Below are 13,923 nucleotides of genomic sequence, written 5' to 3'. Positions count from 1 at the left end.
CATCAAAGCATCTTTTTGAGAAAAATTTAAAGACACTTAAAAGTATAAACAACATTTCCTAAACACATCTCTGCATCGAGCGACTGAACTGTCAGCTTTGATTGAAATACTGGTTTATTTAGCATGCTAGCTGAACTAGCTGAAGTCCCTCCCAAACTAATGTCTTCAATGCAGTCTAGTGTATGAATAGATGTTATGAATAAAATGTGTATACTGCAGAAATGTGTTTCACGCTGTTTAGTCATGGTTTCAGTCTGTTAATGGACTAGTCATTTACATTTTCGCAACTTGTTTATTGACTTGTTAATTGCGATTTGCTGTGGAATATGCGACAATCAGGTCCAGTCGGGTCGGTGTCTTCCTGACCGGGTTCAGGTCGGTGAAAAAAGTTGATGATGTGTACTAAAGGTCTTGTACTCACGGTCGCACCTGTAGTCACGTCACGGGCTGTCGCCGCCCAATGACATTGTTGCATTTGAATCACATGCTTCAGACACCGGTCACGCTGAGGCGTTCCCCATAGTGTCCTCTACAGGACATGCACACACTTCCTTCGCCGAAGCTCACAGGTGACATCTTGTGCACCTTATATCCTAATTCAGCAGCCATATCACCCTGTATCCCAAGGCTGGTTGTCCACAGAAGCTAAGCAGGATTGAGCCTGATCAGTACCTGTATGGGAGACCTCCTGAGAATACTAGGTTGCTGCTGGAAGAGGTGTTAGTGAGGCCAGCAGGGGGCGCTCACCCTGTGGTCTGTGTGGGTCCTAACGACCCAGTAAAGTGATGGGGACACTATACTGTCAAAAAGCACCATCCTTTAGATGAGATGTTAAACCGAGGTCCTGACTCTCTGTGGTGATTTAAAATCTCAGGATGTCCTTCTTAAAAGAGTAGGGGTTTAACCCCAACATCCTGACCAAATTTGCCCATTGGCTGCTGTTAAACATCCTAATCATACCGACACTGTAAAATCTAATTATCTAGACTTACTTAAAAAAACATGAAAACTGATTGCCTTAAAAAAAATAACTAAGTAACGTGAAATATGAATAGTATGTTGTACTGACAAATGCTTAGCATAGTTCACTTACACAAGAGTTCTAGTAACTAAATCAGAGCTGTAGAGAGTACTTGATATTTTACTTAAGATTTAGTCTTGACTTAATATAGCTACCATTGTTGTTACCATTGTTGTGTTTTGCATGTTATATTTTGAAATCTGTGTGTGACTCAAGCATGGTCAATTGCAAGATATTGTCACAAATATAGAGGCATTATATCAACCCAATTGAAAGTTTCACAAGGTGTTTATGACAAGTGATTATTCGACATGAAAAATAGGCCAGCTAATGATTTAGTTAGAAGTTAGGTCACCTTTTTAGGCAACCTGTTTATTACTTCCCTTTATTTGAAACCAAACAACAGTGATTTCTTGTTGCATGGCTGCATCAATAAAAAGATAATTACAATAATAGAAATGAAGTTCCAAGTGCCCAACCAAAGAGACACTGATCATCATAGTGGTGAGTTTTAGGAAGTCAGCTTATGCAATGTTCTTTTGAATATTTCAGTTGTATTGACAATTCAACATTTAAGATTACTGGGAATTGAGTGAATGCCACTAGAGATAAATGTGACGAAAACAACTCTAAGCAAATTATTTATTTTTGTTTGCTCACATACAAACACTGTGTCATCCTGATTATGTTTCCTGGCAGCATCTTTCACATTGTTGGTAAGTACTAAAAATATCTAATGGTATAGTTGCTTCCTTGTGCATTTAGGTTTCTTTGTGTTTCAGGTGTGGTGGAATTTTTCTTCACCAACTGGTTAGTCATAATGTAGAATGTTTGACTGGCATGACTAATATGCTGACTTTGACCCCTCATATTTTGTTAAAGGGGTCATATAATGTCATTTTTGTACAAGCTAATATGATTCTTTAGGGTCTATATTAAAAGTCTGTAATATACTTTAAAGGGATACTCCACCGTTTTTTTTTCATATTAAACTATGTTATTCCCTTAACTATAATGTATGGCGGAATAGCACTTTTGGGAGTAGTTCGACTCGGTGCAGTAAAAAGTCACGCCTGATCCTCTTCCTCTCACTTCTGTCAATAGTGGAAAGAGGATCAGGCGTGACTTTTACACCTCGCTCATGAGGGTGTGAAGGCGGGTCTGTGTTGAAACGCTCCTGTCAATCAACCATCGTGGGAGGGGCGTCGATTTTGTGACGTCACAAAATCGAACAGCTTGATTTGAGATGGGAGGAAACGTTTAAGAAGATAAAAATAAAAAAAAACAACACTGGATGGATTTTTATCATTTTATGATGGTTGTGTACATGCACTGCCAACACACATTTCAGTACAATCAGCTTGTAAAAGTGCATGTACCATTATATGACCCCTTTAAGTTTTTTTGAGACAATCTTCTCTTATTTTCCAGTATGTTTTTATAAAATAATACAGGAGTACTGTTGGTCTATACACTGAGAGACTTTTCACTGACTGGTGTTTATCTTCCCTGGAAATGGCAATGCACACTTGCTGTGTCGTAAGTTAGCCTATAGTTAAAACATTAGCATGTAGCTTGCAAAAGAAAGACAACAAATAGAACAAATGTGTTTTTATCATCTAACATTTTCAATCAAGACTGACATGCTTAATGTACATATCTATTTTGAATTTATTTTGAACAATAATGCAATTTTTAGCTAATGTGATTTTGGCCCACAAAACTTTGCAGTGTTTACGCTGCCATTAGTCATCTTAGCAGCATGATGAACAAAACTTTTATCTAAGTTGTTATTGCGACATCTCTTCACTCACTTCATCTCATCGCGAGGTCACATCGTTCTGCATTCTTTTTGAAGACTCCTGTTATAATCAATGAAGCTGACTACAGGGCATAATAAACCTCTTATTTACATCATGTCGTCTGTATTCGAATCCCACTGCATTATGGTTCTACGTCACTAGATAAGACATTTGCATAATGCCCGCCTATGTTCTACGTTGTCCGTCTGCGAACAATTTGACAATTGCTTCTCAAATATCGTTCAACACAGAATTTGCAAAACGCTTGCTCTTGAAAGATGGGTCAGTACCCAGTTTATTTGGACCAACTTGCACCTCAGAATCACAACCTGTAAGTGTGAATAATTATTGATTTATATATTTTCTACTGGGTGTTTAAAATATGTAGTTTTGTGTTTTCTATTGTGTATGTCTCCAGCTAACTCAAGTTATTACTGTCTTACTGAAATAGTTCTGCTAATCAACTGTGGGCCACTATTACCTAAAACTTTCCCTATTAATGCAGATTGTCTGTCGTTCTTACTACTTTGAGTAAAGATAAAGAATGGAACATTTAAAATAGCATAATAGGGGCACTTTAAGTTTGAACATTTGAGAAAAGGGTAAAACAAAATATATACGCAAAAAGTAATATATACAAATGAGGAAGGCTAGACAAAAAGTTTCAAAGACATCTTTATTGTGACTTTCATTTTACAAAAACAACATAGTTGTAATAAAAGTCAACTCTTGGTATTTACAAGTTCTGTAGAAACAACTGTGTACAGAAAGCATTGATTTATCCTTATAAGCAGCAGTCTTTTACATGTTCTTTGTTTCATTTGCACTAAATCCAATCATTGATGCTCACCAAAGAAAAGTTTAGCTAGACCAGCTCTCAGATAACTCAGAGCGTCTTTATTGGCTTCTTCAGCCACAGCGGTTCTCCTCATTTCCTCCAGCTCTCGGACCCAGTTTTCTTTCCCAGTCTCCCTCACTCTGGGGATGAAGAAGTCCAGATGCTGAAGAGTGAAGGCCGAGTCTGGCTTTAATGCGATCTGAGACAGATTCTTGATGGTCTGGTAAGCTTCGGACAGAAGAATTGACTTTTGGTCCTCAATCTCCTTCAGATCTTTGTCAAGATGTTCCATTAAAACCAAATATGTCTTTGTTTGTTCTTGAGCTTTTTCATATTGCTTTTTTATAGAGTCAAATTCCATCATGAAGCTCGAGGTGCTGACGATGTATTTCTTGTTTTCTTTGACGTGTTTGCTGTGGTGACACTTCCCTGTGCACACGGTACAGTAGCTGTTTTTCATGACTTCACATTTGCTGGGATCAGAAACCCACCAGCAGTCAAACTCATGGCAGTTTTCCTCACAGACGGTGCAGGTCGTCGCCTTCCTGCTCTTCCATGAAGCGCTTTCAATGGGAACCTTCATTTTGACAGTCTTTTTTACTTTAATGGTAAAGTTTTTACACTCCTCAATCTTTTCCTTGTTTTCTATCACTGCCCGCTGAATCTGAAGTTTTTCAGCCTTTTTCAGCTCTTTCTCTTGAAATCGCAGCTGTAAGTTGCACATGGACGCTTCTAATGTAATGCGCTCTATCAGGACATCTGAAGTCAACTCCAAACTTCTTCTGTTCTTTAGATTCAGAGACTGAAGGAAGTCCTTCATGCCGTCCATGCTGTCTTCCCAGGCGTCTCTTTGTGCACGAACTCGACGCTCTCCAGTGTGACGGGCGTCAGCCTGCCGGTTGTTGAATAAGAAATGAACAGGTTGGTTATTGTGGTCTCGTCTGCAGGGGATTCTAGCTTTATTAATGGCGCCGAGGACGTTTTTGGGTGGCAGACCATCAGAGTGTGTGATTAAAAACACAATGTTGTTTACAATGTCTTTTCCAAACAAAGACAGAACTGAACTGATGATGTAATGCTGTCTGTCCGAGAGACGATTCTTAGATGCTTGTGTCACAAAACACACAGCGTCGACTTCACGAACTCCATGATTGCTCTGAAAGAGCATATATAAATTCTCAGCAACTTCCAGATCTTTTTCCAGTCCTCTAGTGTCTCCGTATCCTGGAGTATCAATGATGGTGAGAGATATGGGATTCTTTAAAGGACAGACCTCATACATGGTGATTTCACAGGTTTGTGATTCTGATTGGTCTCTGGCTTCTTCTTCTGTGATTTCATACCACATTTCATCCTCAAACTTCACTCCCAGTAAGTAGTTGACCATGGTGTTGATGAGAGTCGTCTTGCCAGCGCCGGTTTCTCCCACCAGCAGAACAATTTTATTTCGTTTACTGGTGTCTTTGCACCCATAAGTCCATTTTCTGACTTTCCCATGATCATCAAGCACTTTTCTCTCTGTATGCAGACGGTATCGTTTTGGAGGACCTCCATGAATAAGAGTTGGCCTGCGTGGTGGAAGTCTCGGCTTTCTGTAATACAAGGAGGTAAATGTTTCTCAACATATTTGCACAGCAAGAATCTATGACTAGAAATGTCTAATAAAAAACAGACATCCGAGATTAAGGCAAGTCAATTAATTTGTATAGCGGATATCATAATTCACAGTTTCATGATGTTACTAATTAGTGGTCGACCGATATTGTTTTTTTGATGGCCGATGCCGATGCCGATATCTTGGAGAGCAGGGTGGCCGATGGCCGATATAAAGCCGATATTTTTTATATATATTTATTTTAATCAATATTTAATAAATTATAAATAAATTATAAAACAAATTTTTTAAATAAACATGCTTTTATACTTTAGATGGCAACTTCTTAAATTTGCAATCCTATTACAGTATTTTTCACAAAGTAATTGTTTAGAAATATATGAATATGTGAATAAAAAGTATGTAAACACTGTAACAGGGCACTCAGTAATCTGGTAATTTCGTGCTGGTAATCATATTTTTTCAAATAAAGACAAGGTAACGCTAATTTTACATACAGCAGAGTGAAAACGATATGAATATGACACAGTTGGCAACTGGTTATATATCAGCATATTTTAAAATGAAGGATTTTGCTGAATGTTGACGGCAAATGAGAAAGTATTTTAGCCTGATTGTTTGCCTTTTCTGTTACAAATAATATAAAAGCAAACGCTTTACTTTACTTACTTCGCATAAGTTACCATTTACTTACTTTGTTTACCAGTTCTGTCTAACAAAGTATTAGATATGACTGACAGAGATCGTAAATTAATGAAGACGGAGAATGTGAGTGAGCGCTGTTTGATCTGACATCATCTGAGGCGCTGCCGTTGCCGTTCTCTTCTGGCGCTGGTGTTCTCAGCGCCGCCCGTCAAAATAAAAGTCCGGAGCGCCGTCAAAATAAAAGTCCCGCTTTCAACACATCGGCCAATCAGAAAAACTTATCGGCCGATGCCGATATTTCAAAAATGCCAAATATCGGCCGATATATCGGCCTTGGCGATATATCGGTCGACCACTATTACTAATCTCCTAATTGTCCAAATTTAACATTTTAGAACAATGGCAATAGTATAGTTTACATTTGACTGTAATGTAAACAGTCAAGCAGTTGTTTCTTCTCTGTTGTGTGATTTGAGGCTATATGTATGTGTAATGGACGTAGGCCAGTAAGAGCTTTGCATGTAAACCTTACTCCCCTGGCCTCAAAAGGTGTGCTAGTGACTGATGCTAGCAGCTGCAGTCTTTAGCGTCCTTGTTAGCGCACCCTCCAGAGACCCCGTTTCGAATTGAATTTGGTGCCGTGACCCGGATGGGTTTAGGGGGTGAGTGTAACTGATGTAGGCCAGTAAGAGCTGAGCGTGTAAAACCTCACTCCCCTGGCCTCAAGAGGCACCTTAGAGACTGCGATCTTCAGCGTCCTTGTTAGTGCGCCTGACTTCCACGCCGGAGACCCCAGTTCGAATCCCTCTCAGCGCGGGGCGAGTCCGACCGGCTTCATATACAGATATGAAAATGTACACATTTAATTTATTCTTTTTTAACATAATAATAACCATAATAATAATGTTCCAAGATACATTGTTTTAAACAGGGAAACCCCTCTAAATACTTTTCAAATCATGCTGCCATGATAAGTTTATATTGCAAGTCACTCGCGGGGCATTCAGAGTAATGAATGGTTTGAAACATTGTGGCTAAATTTGAAATAACATACTAAACTACTATATCTGTTTTTCTCCATGGCTTTATAAGGCATATTTGTTAGTAGCATGCTAGTATATTATTCTGAAATCAGCCGAGGTGTGTTTTTGACTCTTGACGTCATTTGCGGTTCTTGTGTTATTTGCTTTTAGTATTTCCGGTTGGTCCTATAGTGGAATTCTGAGTATGTTTTCCTTGTTGTTACCTTATTGTTTTTAGAATGCACTGCGTGTTTTCATTTATCAAATTTTTTTATTATGGCTTTGTCAAAATTATTATTATTATTTATTTTTTTACAATCTTGATTTTGATTCTCAAATCTCAAGATTATAGTTTAACTTCACTTAAATTTATTTGTAGCTCCTCCCATCCAATAATCGCAAAAATCGTGTGATTTTAAATAAGAAACTTAATTAGCTTTCATATTCTGTCAGTTAACATGAATTTCGAACAATAAATGTGTTTTGACACTCTTTAATATGTCGTGACATATCGCAGTAGTCGCGCATCAGTTCAAGCGGCACGTGAACCGATCATCTTCCTTCAACTCAGGAAATCTAAAATAATAAACCTAGGGTTGCCCAATTGCTATTTAATACCCGTGCAATCACGGCCAAACCCAATCACATTTCAGTTTGTATAGCTAGTTTAAAGCATTAGTTGGGAGAGTTTTAAATGCCCTTCAGGACCAAACTAATTTTAACAGCCTTTAGTTTCTAAAATAGCATCTTTGTTTTTAAATAAACCAGATATGACCACCAAAACAGCCCATAACACATCACAGCCAATGAAATCCTTTAGTTGATCAAGTTTTGTCTTTGTAATGACAGGATCATTTTGTGAGTGTTGGGTTGTTATAAAATCAGTTCAAATTTCAGTATCTCTAGCGAAGATACACACCATTTTAGCGATTAAGCAACTTAATTGCATAATTACAACTAAAAGTACATTTATCCTGTAGAAAACATGAATTTCATCTCACCCGGGATTCATGGTGATCGCTGGAATAAACGTGTCGACCTCACAGAAGACTGTCACTCTCCAGTCGGATTACAGCAAAACAGTTCAGTCCTTTCTAGAAGAATATGATGTTTTTAATTTTTGTATTATATTAATAACTATTACTAATCAGTAAAGCAACTATTTGAGGAATGTTATTCCGTCAAAATATTTTGAGACACAATTTTGCAATAAAGCATAAACAATGAATATCCCTACACACCAGTCTCTGCTGAATAGACGGCTTTGAAGGAAATACTGGTTTATTTAAAAGCCGAACAAGCTAAAGTCCCTCCCAGCCAAATGAGTCCTCTAGTGTCTGATTATGAATGAAATGCCAGGCATGATATGTTTATGTGTGCATATGCAGAAATATTTTTTTCACCCTCATTTATTCATACATTTAATGGACTAGTGTAATTTATTGACTGTGCATGTTTTGGTTCACGAAATTTACCTGTGTACATATTTGATAAAGTAGTTTTTATAGAAGTAATTAAGAATGTAAAAAAATAAAAAAAATACTGATACTTAAAAAAATTCAACTATTGTTATTTTCAACATCTCCATGCAGAAAGACTATTATTTTAGGCTTGTTTATAAGCTTTTAACATAAGTTGTGATCATTTTCTACTTTTCTCACAAACATGTTTATTAGCAGCAGCATTTGAACAGCAACAGTTACATTAATGGCATCCTTCTATGATTGTGCTTTTTTTTTTGTAATGCATAGCAACTTAAAGTTTAGAGTAAAAAGAAACAAGAATTATATAATTAGAAAGCTACTTGAATTTGGACTTTACTGCATAAAAAACAGAAATGCTGTTTTAACTGGAAGCATCACTTAAAACATGTCAGTGCCATTGTTTTGTCTCAAGATGCACACAGTAATGTTTTTGTCAATGGCACGTTTATATGTCCTGATTAATCCTGGCTTTATCTAAGCCCTGTCTGTGAAACCAGGCCTTATTTTCTTCATCATTCTATGATCAGAATCCAGATAAGATCAGAAAAACTGTGCATTTGCTGGAGCTTTGAGCAGATGGACTGATGTTAATCTGGTAGATTATCATGGTTTTTAGTGTATTTTAAATCAAGTATTTTAAATATAGGCTAGAAATGATTGCTGAATATGTGGTATATACTGCATGTGCCACATATAACAGGCTTTCCTGTTTTATAATTCTTTAAAAACTGTATTTGTGTTTCACAGAAAATAATTACAGGTTTTGAGCAAAATGAGGGTGAATAATGGTTGTCGTCTTCTATGATCATATATTTATAATCAAAGTATATTCAAAACATTCATCTGTGATCATCATGATTTGATTTGATTTATTTGACAATACAATTTAAAACAAGTACAATCAAGCCCAAAAGACCAATTCATACACATCTTAAAAATAAACTGTTGAGGATAAAATACACAAAAAAGCCATAGGCTTATTTCCATTGTGGTCCTCAGAATTCAAAAATGGACGAGCAGTTCGTAATGGGAATGAGATCAACACAACACACATCATCATACACATAATACCTCAAACATTGTTAAAAAGAATTTTTTTTACTTCTCTTCTAAAAAGACCTTCTTCATGAATTTGTTTTAAGCAATCAGGCAATTCATTCCAAGCAACAGCGCTAGAATACAAAAACGAATTCTTCCCATTTAAACTCTTATACCGACACAAGTATATATTGTTTATCCTTGACCTTGTAGAAAAACTATGAACATCTCTTATGAAAACATAATAGTCACACAAATAATTTGGAACATTTCTCTGTAATATTTTATACACCATCATCAACTTAAGAAAAATTACCCTCTTGTCCACTTTTAAAAACCCTATTTCCCTAAAATGATTAGTATTTAAATGCATTTGTGGATGAAGGCTTAGAATAATTCTACACAACTTGTTCTGAGCAGTCTGTAATTTAATTTTCACTCGTTTCGTAGAGCCACTATACCAGAAAGTTGCTGCATAATCAAAATGTGTTTGCACTAATGCACCAGCTAACATTTTAAGGTTTGTGTATCTAAGTAAGCAGCCTGTCTTCCTAAGAATTTTATTCGATTACATACTTTAGAATGAACTACAACAGCCATGCTATCCCCAGTTAGTTTATTATCCAAAGTACATCCTAAATATTTCACTTCTTGCTTAGCAGTAATCGTCAAATCTCCAACCCTCACTTCTAATTTGGAACATTTTCTCAATTTAGCCGCAGAACCAAATAAAATAGCTTCAGTTTTTTTTACTTGTTGGAACTTGAAAAATGCAACTTGACGAGTGACGTCAGAATAACCTCCGTGAGTTACAGTAAACACTCAGTTTGCTTATAAGGAAACAAACATCTTTGATCATAAAGGTGTACATGCATTTTTTCTCTGTTTTAAAAAAGCTACAGTATGTGCATACCTAAATAAATGAATATAATGTGGTTTAACAACTATGATTATGTGTATTTCATAGCATCAGTGTCCAAAAAAAGCTGTTTTATTCTGCATAAAACATAGTAGAGCAAAGTTTGTTCAAATCAGACTTAAAATGCACTTTGGTTATGTTGATTTAAACCTGATGTCCCCCTTTCTATGACATTAAAGCTGTCTATGCATGTTTTTAGAGAAAGACTCTCAGACTTCAAAATAAGAGTTTTGTAGCTTTGAGGTCATAACCGCACTGGGTAGTACATTAACATTAGCTCAAATGATCTATAGGGAATTTTAATAATTAATCATGAATATGATTAATATATTGCATATTACAGTTACATTAAATTATCGAAGTTGAAAATAGATCGATTGTATATATGAATAATCAATCACAACGAATTATAATTCCTCATACATATATCAATAGTCTTACTTCAGATTGATTCTATGAGATAACCCTTAATGGAAAATTAATGTAATTATCAAACAGTTGTTTGTCCAGCAAACGGCCGTAAGGTTAACTTATCAACTTCTCAATAAAGTTATCACTTCTTATAATTTCAGGAAAATTAGTATCTGGCCATGGAACCATTCTCCTGTCCTTATACAATTTAGGTTACTGAAAAGTAACAGATCGTAAAGCTTTGTAGCTAGGATCAACATTTCATTGACTTCATATGAGCATTTTAGACAGAAACAATCAGGAATATACAGTGCGTGCAGAATTATTAGGCACGTTGATTTTCTGATCATATTTTATTTCCAGGAACATTTTGCCAATTCCAAACCATATTAATCTTAATAACTACTATTAATTTTGTATTTGATCATTTATAAGTGATATATAATTGTTCATGAAGGCTGGAAATGAAAAATGTCTTATTTTCAGGTGTGCAGAATTATTAGGCAAGTTTTCTTTTTCAGATAAAATAAGCCAAAAAAGAGATTTAACTAAGACTGAAAAGTCAAAAATTATTAAATCCCCATGAGAAGAATGCAATACTAATGCAATACTAGAGATTGCAGTTAAGGCATGACCATTGGACAGTGAAATGCTCATTGGGTCAGCAGGGTCAGACAAAAACAGGTGGAGAAGAAAAGACACATGTTAACTGCAAAAAAATTAAGAATTAAGGTGAAGAATTAAGTGTGAAACCATCAGGAACCCTTTAGTCTTCAGCGCCACCATTTTCCAGACCTGCAATCTACCTGGAGTCTCCAGAAGAGCAAGGTGTCAGGGTCTCAGAGACTTGGGTTAGGCAAAGAATCCTAAAAATGACCCCCACTTAATAAGACTCACAAGCTGAAGTGTTGTGAAATACATGAAGTTTTTTTATAGGCTTTATAGACAGACAGGTTGAGAGTGACTCTTGAAGGACCAGCACCACATCCTCTTCTACCACTAATTGAAGAATTCATCTCCCAGAATACGTTTTAATAAGTTTTGTAAGTTTATTTTTAGTTCATCTCCTACCCTGAAGTCGGTTTTGCAGAGATGGACTAAACATTAACTCACAAAACTTCATGTCATGCCTTAACTGCCATTTCTAGTATTGCATTAGTATTGCATCCTTCTCATGGGGATTTAATAATTTTTGACTTTTCAATCTTTGTTAAATCTCTTTTTTGGCTTATTTTATCTGTAAAAGAAAACTTAATAATTCTGCACACCTGAAAATAAGACATTTTTCATTTCCAGCCTTGATGAACAAATATATATCACTTAAAAATGGTTAAATACAAAATTAATAGTAGTTATTAAGATTAATATGGTTTGGAATTGGCAAAATGTTCCTGGGAATAAAATATGATCAGAAAATCAACGTGCCTAATAATTCTGCACGGCCTGTATATTGGATTTTAATACATGCAAAACTAAGGAATACATACTACGATTCACACAGAGTAAATATGCGCATAACAATACAAACAGTAAAAACAATACAAGACAAAACGGATAACATTACTAGAACGAATTTACAGAGGATGAGAGAATTACATAGATCAGAAGATGAGAGAGGTGAGAGAGTAAGGATGAGAGAGGATGGAAGAGGAAGGAAAGGGATCATCTGAAATGATCACAGTAGACTAAATCACAGACAGTAACCTTTGAAAGACAACAAGGAATCAAATCACCTTGGAAAAGGGAATAGACAACCTTAAGCAGCATTTAAAAGCTTGGTTATACTTGCACATGGTCCGCTGTGTTGCTGAGGCAGGCGCGTTTTGGAGCTAGGCATGTTCTCTCGTGTTTTCCGGGGCGAGCAGACTCGCGCAAAGTTTTAAGTTACCAAAGAAATGATTCAGCGTTCATCTCCCTCGTGGAGGGAGAGGCGAATATGAAAATAAAACTTAGTAAAGGAAAGAAAGGAAAGGTCGGGAGTGACACGGAGGGGCGCGTCCGACGACGGTGGCCGAGGCCGGTCCAAAGCTGGTGTTTTCCCGAAGTTTGACCGAAGAAGAAGAGAGTGAGAAACGGGAGAGTTCCGTCTTTTGAGGGAATCCTGTCCACGCCCCGTTTTGCGGCAGGGCAAATCATCTGCCGAGATTTGCGATCGGGAAGATTCCTTTGTTTGCTTGGAACAACCTCCTGGCTTGAGTTACAGTGGTGTTTGTGTGTGTGTGTGTGTGTGTATGTGTGTGAGGTATCTGTTGCATCCCGTGGTGCGCGTACCACATGAGGGGTTGGGGGTTTAATTTGAAAATGGCAATCTCAGAGACAAAAGTAGTTTTGTATGCAAATTCACTTATAAGCCTGAGGAGTCATTCAAATTAATGAGGGAAGCAGTTAGTCCTAGACACTGAATGGAGCCGGTCTTTGTAATTTGCCTTCAGTTCACAAAGAACAAACATTAGACACAGTAGGGAGTTGTTCTTGCACAGCACTGTGATAGTTCGATAACAACAGGGGCCTGTTTGTTGATTAATCAATGTGTCGTAAAAATGTTAGCACGCGGCCTGCTTGCAGACACTTGTAGACATGGCCGCACCAAGCCACATCATTTAAGGCTTTCTGAATTTGAACATGTATGTGTTCATATTTGTTCAGCATGAGAAAAACAATCAGGATTCGGTCAGTCGCTACAGTTCCCCCTTCACCGGGACTTCCTCCGACGACAGTCATCCTAATGGCCGGCTGGCAGGTGAATCCTGGTCGTTAGCAGGTGGTTCATGATGGTAGGATGGCAGGTGGTTCTTGGAGCTGAGGATTCAGCTCGATGCGGTCCGGCGTGGTCTCTTGCTTGGCACCCCCTTTCCGGGGATTCCGTCTAAAACCTCCAGACACGGCTTTCGTGAGCTTGGCTGTTTCGCATCTGGTTGAGTCTTCTGTACAGAATGGAGGCCAAACCTAGTGTCAGGGTGTGGCTGATTACCTGTAGAGATGCACAGCGCAATGTTGGCGGCGGTCCAGGCTCGGACCGCAGATGACGAATTCAGAACGGGCCGTCGAGACAGTGCTAGGAGGGCTGTGTCGACAGGAGCAATGTCAATGAGTTGGGACCCCCTTTCCTCAATCCAGGGTTCCAGTTC

General features: G+C 37.4%; 1 protein-coding gene across 3 annotated transcripts; it reads right to left on the bottom strand.

Annotated features, from left to right (window-relative positions):
• Positions 1-3,481: 3,481 nt before the first annotated feature.
• Positions 3,482-8,203, bottom strand: LOC311079345 (uncharacterized protein). Of its 3 annotated transcripts, none has more exons than XM_084108653.1 (4): positions 8,185-8,203; positions 7,945-8,037; positions 6,655-6,753; positions 3,483-5,253 (listed from the first exon to the last, which is right to left on the bottom strand). In XM_084108653.1, exon 4 carries the CDS (start codon positions 5,046-5,048, stop codon positions 3,660-3,662), a length of 1,389 nt encoding a protein of 462 aa, XP_083964779.1. In that variant the 5' UTR covers positions 5,049-5,253; positions 6,655-6,753; positions 7,945-8,037; positions 8,185-8,203; the 3' UTR covers positions 3,483-3,659. The 3 variants fall into 3 exon arrangements, with proteins under 3 accessions (XP_083964777.1, XP_083964779.1, XP_083964778.1); XM_084108652.1 differs by having other exon boundaries at positions 3,488-5,402; positions 6,284-6,753; XM_084108651.1 differs by lacking the exon at positions 6,655-6,753 and having other exon boundaries at positions 3,482-5,253; positions 7,945-8,203.
• Positions 8,204-13,923: the final 5,720 nt, after the last annotated feature.

The sequence above is a fragment of the Abramis brama genome, assembly GCF_963993115.1.
Source record: "Abramis brama genome assembly, chromosome: 3".
Lineage (NCBI taxonomy): Eukaryota > Metazoa > Chordata > Actinopteri > Cypriniformes > Leuciscidae > Abramis > Abramis brama.
Note: the sequence above shows the minus strand (reverse complement) of the source record. Positions and strands in the feature narration are given on the sequence as shown.